The sequence below is a fragment of the Phoca vitulina genome, unplaced genomic scaffold (assembly GCF_004348235.1).
Source record: "Phoca vitulina isolate PV1807 unplaced genomic scaffold, GSC_HSeal_1.0 scaffold38, whole genome shotgun sequence".
In the NCBI taxonomy this organism is placed as follows: domain Eukaryota; kingdom Metazoa; phylum Chordata; class Mammalia; order Carnivora; family Phocidae; genus Phoca; species Phoca vitulina.
The window spans coordinates 967,710-982,345 of NW_022589741.1; the positions used below are offsets into that span (position 1 = coordinate 967,710).

General features: G+C 40.8%; 1 protein-coding gene across 1 annotated transcript; it reads right to left on the reverse strand.

The window, feature by feature from the left end:
* Positions 1 to 3,168: 3,168 nt before the first annotated feature.
* Positions 3,169 to 14,040, reverse strand: MMP27 (matrix metallopeptidase 27). Its single transcript, XM_032427914.1, has 10 exons — positions 13,939 to 14,040; positions 12,918 to 13,156; positions 11,731 to 11,879; positions 11,508 to 11,636; positions 8,732 to 8,893; positions 8,432 to 8,552; positions 6,856 to 6,986; positions 5,880 to 6,039; positions 4,513 to 4,616; positions 3,169 to 3,413 (listed from the first exon to the last, which is right to left on the reverse strand). The coding sequence occupies exons 1-10, from the start codon at positions 14,038 to 14,040 to the stop codon at positions 3,169 to 3,171; spliced, it is 1,542 nt and encodes a 513-aa protein (XP_032283805.1).
* Between the last annotated feature and the right edge of the window lie 596 nt (positions 14,041 to 14,636).

Below are 14,636 nucleotides of genomic sequence, written 5' to 3' on the forward strand. Positions count from 1 at the left end.
GAGCCCATGATCCCGCCCAGCCTCCAGGCTAGCCAAGGGAAACTGAAACGCTTCCTTCATGAAGGAAGGTGAACTTGTATTCTGGTGCTCTTCTCTAGAGAAAAACCTACCTTCTGAAGCTGCTTTTCCAAGAAAGCGGAGGCCTTGATAGCACCTTGAAGAGACAATAAAACAAAGGGAGTTTCACTGCTATACATTCTAAACAAAAAAATAATAGGAACGTGGGTTCCTCATAGAAGGCAAAGCAGGGAGGGGGTCAGACAGAGAAGAGGGCCTGGAGGCCCAGGAGACATGGCTGGGAGGTGGCCTGGCGAAGGGACAGTTGCTTGGTGGAGGGTCTTACAATCCCTATAGGATTTTGGAAGTCAAGTTTACTTAAATTTCAAAGGCTGAGTGATATCATCTGACCTCTGAGTTATTCTTATAAATGTTTAATATAGCTCTAATAGTCAACCTGTATTCCTCAGAAAACCGTGCTTTTAGATATCCCACTGGGTTTAAAATAAGATTGTTTTATAATTGAATCTTGTCCTCTCCTATGGATCAATATTTTTCTTGAAAATCAAGGAGAAAGTAACTGCCCATAAGCAAATCTGAGTGCAATTTCAGATGCCCCCCAAATTATAATATCACAGACATTTATGCCACAGAACTGAGAGTAGACACAAGGAAACAGAAGCTTGACCAACATTTGAGAATCAGCGCTATGCCGCACTGCTCTTGTTAATCAGTGATATGAAGTAGAATTGACATACAGTACAGTTCACTAACTTCATGCAGTCTTAAAAAATATACTCATTAGTGTTGCCCCCGCCATAATCGTGACACAGAACATCTCCATCTTCACGTTCCTTTGTGTTCAGTCTCTTCCCTACTCCCCACCCCGGCAAGCAGCGATCTGTTTTCTATCATTTTACTTTTGCCTTTTCTAATTTTTAGATATAAAGGGAATCATATGATAGTGAGTCTTCTGTGTCTGGCTTCTTTCACTTACCAAAGGCTTTCGAGATTCCTCCATATTGTTGCACGTGTGGTTTTCCGCCATCTGGTTGGATGGACCACAGTTTATCCGTTTACCGATTGATAGACATTCGGGTTGTTTCCAGTTTCAGCTGTCATAAAGAAAGCGATCATTAACATTCATGTACAACCATTTGCATGAGCGTGTTTTCATTTTTCTCCGGTAAATATTTAGGAGTGGGGTCATAGGTCACATGGCAAGTGAATGTTTAACTTTATAAGAAGTAGCCCAACTGTTTTCCAAAGTGGCTGTATAACTTTTTATTCTCACTCCAAGAGAGTTCCAGTTACTCAACCTCTTCTCAGCACTTGGTATTTTCAGTCTTTTTCATCTGAACCATACTGTTAGGTACATAGTGGTATCTCGTTGTGGTTTGAATTAGCATTTCTTAAATGATTAAGATGTTAAACATCTCTTTATGTGTTTATTTGCCACTCAGCAAATATTCTGGCCATTTAAGAAAATGGAGTTGTTTGTCTTCTTTTTGGGTTAGAAGAATTCTTTCTATATTCAGGATACAAGTCCTTTATCAGAAACATGTTTTGAAAATATTTTCTCCTAATGTGTGGCTTGACTTTTCATTGTTTTAATGTTTTTTGGAAGAGCAAATGTTTTCAGTATTGGTGAAATTTAATTCATCAGTGTTTTCTTTTATGGTTCATGCTTTTTATGCCCTATTTCAAAATCTCTTGTTTAAAGCCACAAAATTTTTAAAAATATTTTCTTTTAGAAGTTTTATATTTTTGATTCTTCTACTAGAGATCTATGGCTCATTTTGAGTTAATTTTTATGAACCATGTGAGGTAGGGATCGAGGTTCTTTTTGTGTGTATATATGGATATTTGATTATTCCAACACTATTTTTTTTTTTTTTACAAAGACTAGCATATCTACTATATGCTAGGTATTAAGCTGTACTCTTTAAAATTTACTTTCTATTTCAAACATGCAATAACTCTTCTCTATGTCCCTTTCTAATAGGAATCTGGGAACAATGAACTCAAGGTAGGGAATGTGATTATAGGAATTTCTGAGATTTTCTATGCATATTTTCTATTAGGTGACACTTGCTCAATCTATCACCTCATCAGAATCAAGTTCAATGGACAACCTCCCATTTTCTGGGTCAGAAAATTCATGAAGAGCTTAGCCAAACTTTTGTTTTGAGGGTGGAAAGGTAAAATTTAACCATTAAGAATTTAGAAACTCAACAAATACATGGTGTAGCAAAGAGGACAGGAACTTTTCATCTATAGGTTTTGGCTCAGGTGAAACCCAATATTTCAAACACAGGGAGGAAAAGTCTATGTTTCTTGTATATGAGATTGGTGTGTATAAAATCTGATTTTAAATTCTCTAAGGAATGGTTAAATGCATTGGCCTATGCTTGGGAGGTTAGAGGGAACACTATTTTTCTTCTCCTACCAGTTTCCTAATTGTTGGGGGAGCACCTGTCGTGTAATACCTCTTTTATCTCTCGAGGCTCGCGCTCCTATTTGGCAGGTGGAATAACTTATTTGATTGGTGAATTTGGGAACAGAAACTTGGCACATGTAACTCCATCCTCTTTCTTTCTCTTTGGGCTCCATGCAACCTATAGAAGACTCCCATTCTTAGGGAGACTTGGTTCTTTCCAGTTCTCCCCATGACTTGTGTGTAAGTACGTCTTCTTCTAGAATTTGATATTAGGAACCTAGCTTGCCCACAGGTACATTTACTAATATAAGTTTTATCAGTAAAAAAGGTGGCATTTTCTCTCCCAACTGAGCATCATTTCTCGGTGGTTTCAGAATATGGGTAGGGATGAGGGTTGCAGTTTATTGGGCCTCCAACTGCAAAGGTCCAGACAAAATAGGTTGCTAAAGATTGGTTTAATAAATGTCTGCAGTATTTAGTTATTATAAGATACATGGCTTACTTCTTCAAGTTCACAAAGCATAAAATAGGATTAAAGTACAGCGAGAGTTTTGCTTATGCATGATAACTTCTTGTAAAAAGAATCAGGCAGCTGAAAATATCCGTGGAATCTTTGTTGAATAGATATCTAGAACGAGGACAGGCGACTTATGTGAAAGAATAGTTCTATTCCACTTTGAAGCAGAATTCAGATTAAAAGACCTCTGGAGGTTTATTTTTGGTCCATGAATTTATTGATAACTATAGATTTTTTTCAGCACATGAACAATACTAAAAATAAGGAAGTTTAAATTCTTATGATAAAACATCTCTGCTCCTCCTGAATGGACTCCTTCCTCACTGATACTAAAATCAGATGATGCATTTAATGGTTCTTTACACCGAAACCAGGTATTGATTTTCATTATTCTGGTGATGTTCTTTGCCTTGGGGTCATACTCAAATTGCTTTGATCCACGGAAGAAATAGAAGAATCCTAGAGAGAGAGAATCATTATTAGTTATCTTGCACAACTCTATGATGGTTCCACACTTGTTAACTGTATGCATATAGAATAAAATAATTGAACATTATGGAGAGAACAGAAACTTGTGTATTATCTAGATATATTTTACTTTACTACTGCCACATGAGAAATATTGTTATTTTTATTTCCCCAAGGAAGAAGCCAAGGTCTGAACATGAATGTCAAGGGGATCACCACCTTTCTAGCCAGACTGTGGTTCACGCCAGAGGTTCTCCTACTAGGTTTCAGAACAGAGTCTTGGCAAGAGGGAGAAGAAGGCCCCTGTGGGTATGGCCTTGGACCCTATATCTTCATTTTCATTGGGTTGTTCTGCTCTATCTGTTTTAGGTGTTAAGGTTTTGTGTGAGATTTCACTGCAATAAAAGATGGTGTCATTCAGAAAACTTTTTAGACTCCTGTTTACTCCATGTTCTAGGTTGTTGTCCGTGGTCTAAGTCTGAAGATATAGTAGCTAGACTGGACCTTAAGTTGCCTGAGGTGCTTCTAAAGCTGTAGATTTCTGCTTCTCACCCACAGTCCTACATCTGCCTCAGGAACTCTGAAGAATTTGTCATTTCTCACATAACCCCCAAGTGCACATATTAAACCATGCACATAATAGCTTGAGAGTCATTGTCCAGTTCATGTGCTTATCATTTTTCACACTTAAAACTCTTCAGGGGGATGTCTTTCCAGGGCTATCTTGGATCAATGATAAGTAAAATTAACTTTGGTACTTTTTGCAGGGATTTGAAATAGTATAACAGAACCTATGATTCAGGACTCACTAATTTGGTTTGTGAGAATGCCTGCCTGGTTAGAGTTTATTATTATGGGTACTCGAGAAGAGCAAAATTACATTAAAACTTTTACGCAACTAATGAGTCATTGAACACTACATCAAAAACTAATGATGTACTTACCATGTGTTGGCTAATTGAACATAATAAATAAATAAATAGTGCAAACCTTAAAAAAAAAAATGGAAGCAGTTACATTTCTGTACTATCTTCTCTCTCAGCCAGTGAGGTCTCCCAAGTATCCTACAGGGTTAGGCACTGATGCTCACCTTTATGCTGGAAAGCAGCATCGACTCGGAGACCAACTCCTGGGAAGAATTTCACCACCCTCCGTGGGAACCCTTTGTCCATGCTTTGGGTCACTTCATCATACCTGCATGCAGGGGTTGGAAAAGTTTCCGGGGGATCTTTGTTTCAGGGAGCTTAATCCTTCCACTGCCCCACTTGGGGTCAAATAGGGATGCAGAGAAAAAGTAGCCCTCATACGGGAAAAGTAATTTGATCAATAATGAAAAACATGTCAAAGATTATGTTTGGCTGAATCATTTGTAGTGTCTCAAAAACAAGAAATGATGAGGGGGAAAATCCACATCATAAGTCAGACTGATGCTATTCTGAGGGACTATTAAATCAGAGTACGGGCTCATGAAACAGACTCTGAACTACAGAGAACACACTGGTGGTGACCAGAGGGGAGGTGGGTGGGGAGATGGGGGAAACAGATGATGGGGATGAAGGTGTGCACCTGTTGTGATGAGCACAGGATGTTGTATGCAAGTGTTGAATCACTATATTGTACACCAGAAACTAATATTGCACTATATAATAAGTACATTGCAATTAAAAAAAAAAGAAAAGAAAAGTAAGGGCTCAGCTTGGAGCTTTCACAGATTTTGACCAGATACATTTGTGTTATTGGCAATTTGGTTGGCATCACCAGCTTTATTATTTTATCTTATCTTTATTCTATTTTTTTAAAATTTTATTTTATTATGTTATGTTAGTCACCATACAATACATCATTAGTTTTTGATGTGGTGATCCACGATTCATTGTTTTCATATAACACCCAGTGCTCCATCCAGTATGTGCCCTCCTTAATACCCATCACCGGGCTAACCAATCCCCCCCCCCCTCTAAAACCCTGTTTGTTTCTCAGAGTCCATAGTCTCTCATGGTTCATCTCTCCCTCCAATTCCCCCCCCCCATTTTTCCCTTCCTTCTCCTAATGTCCTCTATGCTATTCCTTATGTTCCACAAATAAGTGAAACCATATGATAATTGACTTTCTCTGCTTGACTTATTTCACTTAGCATAATCTCCTCCAGTCCCATCCATGTTGATGTAAAAGTTGGGTATTCATCCTTTCTGATGGCTGAGTAATATTCCATGTATATATGGACCATAAGACAGGAATCCATCAAAATTATCTTTATTTTTTTTAATGTTGGAGAAAGATCTTTGGACTCATTGAAACATTCTTTTGTTTGGTGGATGTCATCTACCCAAGATGGGCTTCCACATAATTGACTTTAAGAGGACTATAGGTTAGGTTTATTTCTGCCCGTGTTAAAGTGGTGCTATGTGGATGTTTTCTGCAGAATAAAATGAAGAGGTTGATTGTCTGCAAACTTACCTCCAGCACCAAATGCCCACAAAGAAGTAGGTTTTTCTGGCACTGTGGTCACAGAGGGCTGCATCAATTTTTGTCACATGTCTTGGAAAGCCAAGTGTATGGATGGGTTTGGGATAATCTGGCAAGACAGCATATCCTCTGATCATCCAGAAGTTGTCATCTAGGAAGAGAGAAAGTGATTATCTTCTGATCTAATACCCAGAGGGAAAGATAGATGTCTTAAGAAATTTGAAAATAATTAGATGCCTCGTCTCTCAGGATTTAGTTGTCTCATGTCCCCATTTATTCTTACTGCCTTCTTTAGCTGCTTTTATCATTACGATTACACAAATAACACACCCCGATAGTTAATAGTGAGCATGCTCACTGGTATGCATGTCATTTGGTTTCACTGGATTATTTCTCTAACTCTTGACGAAACAGTCAACTATGTTTGGACATGTTCTCCTAGATTTCAGCCCCCAAGTATTCTCAAAGGCAAGTAATCTGATGAAATCCATATAAAAATAGCATTGATAACTTAAATATAAGATTCTGGTTAAATTTGAATTTCAAAAAAACAATGACTCATTTTTAGTATAAGTATGTTCAAACATTGCAAGGAACATACTTATAATAAAAAATTGTGTCTTATCTGAAATTCAAGGCATCTTGTATTTTTATTTGCTAAATCTGACAACTGTAGTAAAACAGGAATATAAAAGAGGGATGGGTTCCCTTTATTTGGCAGAAAAAAAGATAGTTTTTTAGTTTTTACCATACAGGTTTCTTTTAGCTCCCGTGTAGTTGGGATGATGTTTGTCTTCACAGCCACAGAGAACCCCTGGATAGTTTTTTTTTTTGAAGGAACCCATGGTCATGGCAGAAGCACTCTCCATCTGGCCCATGTGCGAATATTGTGTTTCTTACCCCAAAATACCCACCAATCAGTTCAGGCTTCCAGAGACAGAAGAGAAATCGTGATGGGCAAAGTTACCTTTAAACACTAGGATCTTATCTTTGGGGCTCTCATATGCGGCTTGAACATCACCCGGCAGGGACGGCCAGAATGAAGAGATCAGTTCGAATTCCACATCAGTGATATCATAGTAGATCCTCCATACGTGCCTGGGATGAACAAAAAACACTTTCCACAAATGGCCTGTACTGCAGTGGAAACACTGTAAACCTAGGCTTGTCTTTTATGTAATTGATTAGCATTCTCCTCAAATAATTTAGAGCATTCACACGATTTTCCTCAGCCAATGTAGGTGGTTGTGAGCTCACTTCTACCCTGTGACTACAAAGGACATGCATTTGTGCCCACTCTCCTGGGAACTTAGAGTAGCAACCTACCCACAGAAATCTCAATTCTGAGTGCTCAATGGCCTCATTTTTGCCAAATCAGCAATACTCAAAATTCCAAGGCAACACCGAGCATCTAAGAAAAACTTTTTGGTCTGATGTTTGCTAGAATAAAGAAGTATTATCATTGCAGGGTAAAATATTTCCTGAGATGTTCCCCTCTGGCTGTAAAGTTCTGAATCCATGAATGAGACTCAAAAAGCTCTTCCTACGCTGGGCCGCCCCTCTCTGATGTCCCTGACAAGTGGCCTCAGCCTCTGCGGGGCAGAGTGTCGTGGTGGTAGCATGTCATCCGAGTGTTGTATAGCTGTGGGTGGAAGGGGACTGATTTCAAATATTCTTTCCTTGTGCCCCAATGCTTGTGAGACGGTCTATGTCTCAATCCTTTGTTCTGAAAATACAGTCGTGGTAAACACAAATGTTGCAACTGAAGTCCAGTAAGTTTTTTTTTTTTTAAAGATTTTATTTATTTATTTGACAGAGAGAGAGAGAGCACAAGTAGGCAGAGAGGCAGGCAGAGGGAGAGGGAGAAGCAGGCTCCCCACTGAGCAGGGAGCCCGACGTGGGGCTCGATCCCAGGACCCTGGGATCATGACCTGAGCCGAAAGCAGCCGCTTAACCGACTGAGCCGCCCAGGTGCCCCTGAAGTCCAGTAAGTTATACACGGGGAGAGAAGAGAGCTCCTACTACAGCGAACACTTCACTGATGCAACATGAAGGAATCATGGTCATTCATGTTTACCAGCTGGCTCTTTTGGTAGGAAAAAGACCTAATTTTTATCATTTGCTGATTTCCAGGGTGTAGATACTCCAACCATGGCCAGTTTCAAGCTATAGAAGTGATGTGAAGTGGTTTACAAAATTCCCCAAAATTTAACCATTGGCTCCTGAAACAGTATAGGTCAGCTCCAGGCCCACTGGGATTGGTGTATTATTTTAGCTAAGAAGTCACTGAAAATGACTCTACTTCACCTTCTTATACAATGGCAATTAAAAAATTTGCTTAAGAACATTTAAAAATTAATTTATCAAACAAGCAAGAGATACATACACATAGTAAAACATTCAAAGAGTATGGGCGGTTATAAAATGAAAAGGAAAAGGAACACTTCCTCGCTATCCCCATGATTTCCTCCCTATTTACCTCCAAATCTCTTGAAAAGAAAAATATTCATAGGAAGTTGAGGTGTTTAAGGGAATGGGTTTACCTGCCTTTAAAGAACATTACTTCTCGGCGGAAGGTGGTGATCGCGTCAAAAGTCAAACCAGGGTCACAGGCGTGGGGTACAATGGCCTTCTTTGGCTCAGCAGATGTCTTAGGTAGACTGCCTTTGATGAGAAAAGAACTAGCACAGTGAATTAAGAAGGCATGTGGAAATACTTACAGAAGGATCTTACCCAAGTGGATATTTTCTTCATGGTGATATTTCAAGAAGTGATTTTTTCACTTCCTTTCTGGAAAGTTTCCTATTTAGTTCATGTATATTCAGATTTATGAGGTTGCTCACCATAGATGGATTGGATTCCATTGATATCATCCTGAGAAAGTGGGTATTTGTTAGGATCCAGGGAGACGTAATTTGGAAACATCAAAGCTGTCTGATCATTGGAGTGAGAGAGTCCCAGTGCATGACCAAATTCATGAGCAGCCACAAGAAATAGGTTGAATCCTTAACAAAAACAGGAAAAACATGGGTGTGTGGGTCAATCAAAAGAAGAATGGTTGCATCTGAGATTAGGAAGTAACTAAGGGGAGAGAAGGAAAGGCTTGCCATAGAGTGGGTAATTCTTATATGCTCCATCATTTATCTGGGAAATATTTCAACACTAGTAATTGGTATTAGTCATATCATGGAGAACTATGATCCAGAGCAAGCAAATGGCAGGAAACAGGTGTGTGAGAAATAGATAATACAAAAAAAAAAAAAAAAAAAAAATAGAAGCCACCAATTTCTGGTTGTTGCTGGGCTGTACTGGATGTGATCACATTTCTCCTACTTGTATCCTTCAGAGGTTCTCCATTGGCTGTAGGATCAAGTCCAAACACCTTACCATGGCCCTCCATGATCTAGTCCCTGCCTTTTTTCCAGACTCATATTTTGTTCTCATATTTCATGAGCTAACCGTACTCAATCATTTGCATCTCTCATCTGTGCCATGTTCCTTCTAGTCTCTATGTCTTACTACCTCCATCCCGTCTACCCAGAATATTATCTCTCCCACCCCTGTTTGCCTAGTTCTTCTACTCGTTGCTCAGGAAACCTCTCTAGAATCATCTCCTCCATGAGGCTTCTCGTACTTGCCCCCTCCTTTCCTGGCTGAGTTAAATGCACCTTTCTGCGTTTCCAGAGACTCAGTGTTTAATTCTGTCATAGCACGTAAGGGACTGCACTGACTATTTCTTTCATGAAGTGATGCATCTTTTCAGGGACTGTGTCTTGGCCACCTTTTATTCCTGGTGACTCTTGAACTGCCTATCAGTAGTGGATGCTTAATAACTGCTGCTGGGTATCCAGGTGTGTATTTGGATGGAGGAATGGTTAAATGTGCCTCCTATTCACCCATATTGGAAGTCTCACCACGCACGGTGAAACCACCTTTTTATCTCTCTCTCTCTCCCACTAGTCTGTTAGGTTCTAAATAGAAGACTGTCCATGGGTTTGCAACTCAGCCTATGGATCCTAAAGAAAAGGCTGAGCCTTCTGTGATGGAGCCTTGTCCAGTGATGTTTGAACAAAATAAACATGGAATGACCAAGGATTATTTAATGGTCCTTTAGGCTCTTCTGCTCTGGCCTTTGCTGGTGCCCCTTGTCTGGCTGTCAGTATCGCTGGGTGTGCTTTTGGCAAGATGGGACAAGGGACTCTGAAAAGAATTCAAACTCAGGTCATCTCAATGACTTCCAAAGCTTTATGCTAGCTTTTCAGACCCTGCATGGTCTGGATCCTGTCCACCATTTCTGCCACAACCCTGGTACTTGAGTTGGTTGGGTTATTCTTTCCAGAGCACTCTCTACTCCACTTTGCTTTCTGAGTTCCTGCTTATCCTTCAACTCAGGTTTGGTATCACTTCCTCCCCTGACCTCTGTGTTTGGGTTCAATTTTTTTTTACGTGCTCCTACTACATTGCTATAGTTTCCTTTATCCCAGTGTTGGTCATACTGATTTTAATTGCCATTTGAGTGTGTCCCCTAGACTGTAAACCCCTCAAGGGCAGGGTCTGAGTCTCGCACACTATCATGTACTCTATATCACAGAGCCTGGGTCATGGTGGATGTTGAGTAAAGGATTTCTGATTGACTTCATTTACCAAAATTGTAGAGTATCTATCATGTGCTGATTTGCAGAAACTACAAATACTGACCCACAGACTCTCTGGAGTTACTTGGTCAGGACTGAACTGTGTGATACTATATACCACACATCAGGAGACTCATAGCTGCTTTCCTGGGACCCAGGAAACCAGATACCAGACCCAAGGTGACTGTTGTCAATGACAGTAAATGGAGTGGGGAGAACCCTAAAGTCTCCTGAGCCTGCTCCTTTGTTGGATGCACATATTTTTACTATAGTAAAGTTTTGATTTTTGTTTGAAAAGTAATAAAAATTTTCTTATTTTAGTACCAGGCAGGCATATTAAAAGAAATAAAATCAACTCAGTTGGTCTGAAGGAATAGGTTGAACAAAGATTAGGGTCTAATTCTTTGGCAGGTGGGCAAGTGTTAGAAGAGTAAGTTCATGCCTTCAGATCGACCTTCTAGGGGCCATGGGCCCACAATACCATCCTTCAATCACTAACTCAGAATTACCACCTCCCTAGAGTCTTCCTCAATCCTGAAGCCAGAGATGACTTCTACCATTGGTGCAACACATAGCACACTCTGCCTTGTGGGGTGGTGTGTGGTCTGGGCCTCACACCACACAAGATCATGAAGCTCTGAAGGGTTGGAACTTGTCCAGTACAACTCTGTGGTCTGTCCAATGCCTTGCACAGTTCCAGGCCCACAGTGGACCTTCAGGCATTGTGGGTGTATGAACGAGTGTGCGAGTACACGAAGAATGCTCAGATCATGAAAGGATTAGCATCTGTATGAAGGCATTGTGTGGATAAGGCCCTGACCTGTACAAGCACAATTATCTAATAGATATTGAACACTTCCATCAATGTCATCTTGGAATATGGAAACTGTGGGGAAATTGAGAAGCAAAAAGCAACTAATTGCAAAGCTATTTCAGGGATTCTTTGGAATAATAAAATTTGGTTCATGAAGAAAATTGGGCTCACCTGCTCCATCCTTGGTCCAATTTTCATCCTCATCGAAGTGAGTGTCTCCACCCAGACCCAGACCGGGAGGAAAGGCATGGCCGAGGACTCCCAAGGGGCCATCAAAATAACGAGGACACCAGCCATGGACTGAGATACAGTTCACAGGGGGAAGAAAATGTCAGCCTCTCTAAATCTCCTGAGATGGAAATAGCCATACTTTTTTCTCTGCTGGAAACCTTACCTCGGGTCCTAAAGGCAATCATGATGTCTGCAATCCCCTTGGAAGTCTTGGTGAATGTCAGTGGAGTAACTCTGCTCCACACTTCTAGGCCGTTCTGGATAGCCTCGTCCACATCTGCTCGTGCCATATCTGGAGTGTAGTTTATGATTCTTCAAAAATCACCAAAATAGATCAGTTGGTGATGACACATGCATGTAGGCACACAAAGACAAAAAGATCCTTTCTTATAAATCATATGCTGCAGTAACGGATAGTATCGTGCTGTTCTTGGATTGGTATAATACGTTACTGTTTAAATAAAGCACGTTTACTTATGCTGTGTGATCCAATCCTGTCATCCGCCCTGTTCATCAGGGAGTATAATAACACTTCAACAAATGAGGCTCAGAGAGGGTCAGTGACTTTCCTAAGATCATATCCTGAGAGCGAGAGTATTAATCTCAGGTATGTGCTCACTGTGTACAGGAATGGAGATCTGCTTTCTCAGATGGCTTGTGGAAATCAGTCTTATGCATGTGTCATATATGAAGAGTCTCCCTTGAGAGCTTTAAAGAGTAAGTTACTCAGGAAAAAATTTCCCTCTGGTTTATATTCCCTATCTTGCTAAAGCTATTTTTAACCCCCAAGACTGAAGTGAAGAAAGATTTATGAGAAGCACTTCGGGGCCTGCCAGGAGGGCTTGAGAGCCACAGTCAAGGGCACCGACTCCGGTCGGAAGCACACCTCAGCCCCCTTTCCTTGAGATGCCTGGGGGCAAACTCCACACTTCACCCAGGGTCTACCTGAGATTTGATAACTCTCACCCACAAGTGTCTCTAACATGAACGGGTTGCTCCAGGCTCTTCCCCTTTTCTCTTGAGCATACTCCAGCCGTACCTTCAACCAGCTGCAATCAGATGGCTGTGTTTCTGGTCCTGAATTTATAAGCAAGTGGCCGAGGCTAGAGATTAAAGCATATCTGCCAGAGCCAGTCTGCTGGTAAGACTTGACGATGGTAAATAACCTTTTGTTTCAGTGTCCCTGTGTTTCAGGTGGTCCCGTCAGTGGTGCCTACATCCCAGTGTCATGGGGAGGATGGAATAAATGAGACCCATGAAGGGCCATGCACCTAGGAAGTGCTCGGTGCAATCAACTGTTGTCTTCCCGTGTTTGGGGACTAGGGGGAAAAGAGTGTGCAGAAGCATTACCTGTATGTGAGGTTGTATCGTCTCCACCCTGGGAGAGTGTAGCCGTACTGACCCGCGTCAGGCACCCCGCATCTGGGTGTCTTCATGACCTCAAGAGTGTTTGAGTCCAGTTGTCCAGTCACTGTCAATCCAAAAAATGCTTGCATTTCCCGAATTTTGCCATCTAAGAGACTCCTGTTCTTGCTTTGAACAAGATGACTCCCTTCTATTTCAAGAGAGTAGAACTGGTCGAGATATGCCTGACCAAAGAGACAAAAAAAGGACACAAACTACAGGACAGCAAATCTATATCTCAGGATAAAACAAAATCGTCTGAAATCCTTTTCAGCAGTAGGTGGGAAGAAAGAAGTAAGTAGTGAGGGGAAGGAAGGAGCGAGAGAGGAAAAAAGAAAGGAAGGAAGCAGAGTCATCCTGCCTCTTCAGTTCTCAACAAGTGGCTGAGCTGTGTGTGACCAGAATTATACAAACCCCAGAGCCTATAAAACTCCAAACCTCCAGGGAAGACAATCAGCTGATTCTGTGTGTTAAAGGATCACACAGCTTACACGTCTACTTTCATTTTGGTGTTTCCTTAAAACAAATTCTAAAAGAGATATGTCATTGTTCATTTTGCCAATTTAATTAATGTAACAAAATATGGCAAATTCACTGGACTGATTTTTAGAGGGAATCTCCAAGGCAAAGTATTTGTCATGCATGTAGGGGTAAGGGGACCTAAAGTTGTAGTTGGGTCCCCCTGGTTGGTATGGACATTCTTATATAGAGATCTCCATTTCTCCCAGGGCTGTCCCCTTTCTCCTCCCTCCATCTTCACTTGGACCCATTGCTTGAAATGGCAGCAAATCCTCCTTTCCCACCCCTACCCCCACCCCCCACCCCGTACATGGTTACTTGGTGTCCTTAGAGCTAGGGGAAAGTACCGGAATCTTTTGTAGGAATTTGCTGTCTTTTTAGGTTCCAAGACAATCAATAAAATTCATTTTTTATTGATAGTCATTATTAACATGTATTGAGACAGTACCTGTGCCAGCCGTATGTCCTCTTCAGTGTCCATCTTTCGGTCTGTAGGAAATGCAGAAGAAAACTTTATAAGGAGCAAAAATTGAAGCAAAAGGCTCTTCATTCCTCTCTCTTTTCTGTTGAAGCCTGTTTCTGTTTCCACAGAATTTAGAAAACAAGAGTAAGACGTGGCATGAATTGGCTTGTATCATCATTTAATTAATACCAGAAAAGGACATTTGCCATGAAGTGTGTCATGATATGCTTTTTTTCCCCTTAGGTTAACTTGATTTTGCAATCATGATCTGCAGTTTTTGAGTAAACACAATCACTGTTCATTATTGAATTGAATATAATAGGAAGCCAGCGTCCAAGTTACTGTTGTCCTTGCAAAGTTGGAGCTCTTCTTATCTTCGAAGTTCTTGAGAGATTGTAAAGCAATTTTCTTTTGAACGAAACCCCAGAATATCTTGGATAGAAAGGTATCACGAAAAGACAATTGAATCAGGAGTCAGATTACCGTAATGAACTAGGATAAACAGCCCATGTGTGTTGGGCACCTGCTATTTGCCTGTCACCGTAAACTGAAGCATGTGTAAGACACTGTTCCAATCTTGTTGGGGAATTCAGACGTGTACAGAAATTAATGCCAGATGAAACTGAGGCGAGTGGTGAAATGTGCACTGAAGATTCCAGAGCGTGAGAAGAGCCAAAGGTAGG

Excerpts from the sequence above, each read along its gene's own strand:
- MMP27 (XM_032427914.1), bottom strand. The coding sequence starts at position 14,040 with ATGAAGAGCCTTTTGCTTCAATTTTTGCTCCTTATAAAGTTTTCTTCT. Across the intron at positions 13,157-13,938 it reads AGGACATACGGCTGGCACAG|GCATATCTCGACCAGTTCTA; the intron begins GTACTGTCTCAA and ends CTCTTTGGTCAG. Across the intron at positions 11,880-12,917 it reads CGATACAACCTCACATACAG|AATCATAAACTACACTCCAG; the intron begins GTAATGCTTCTG and ends TGATTTTTGAAG.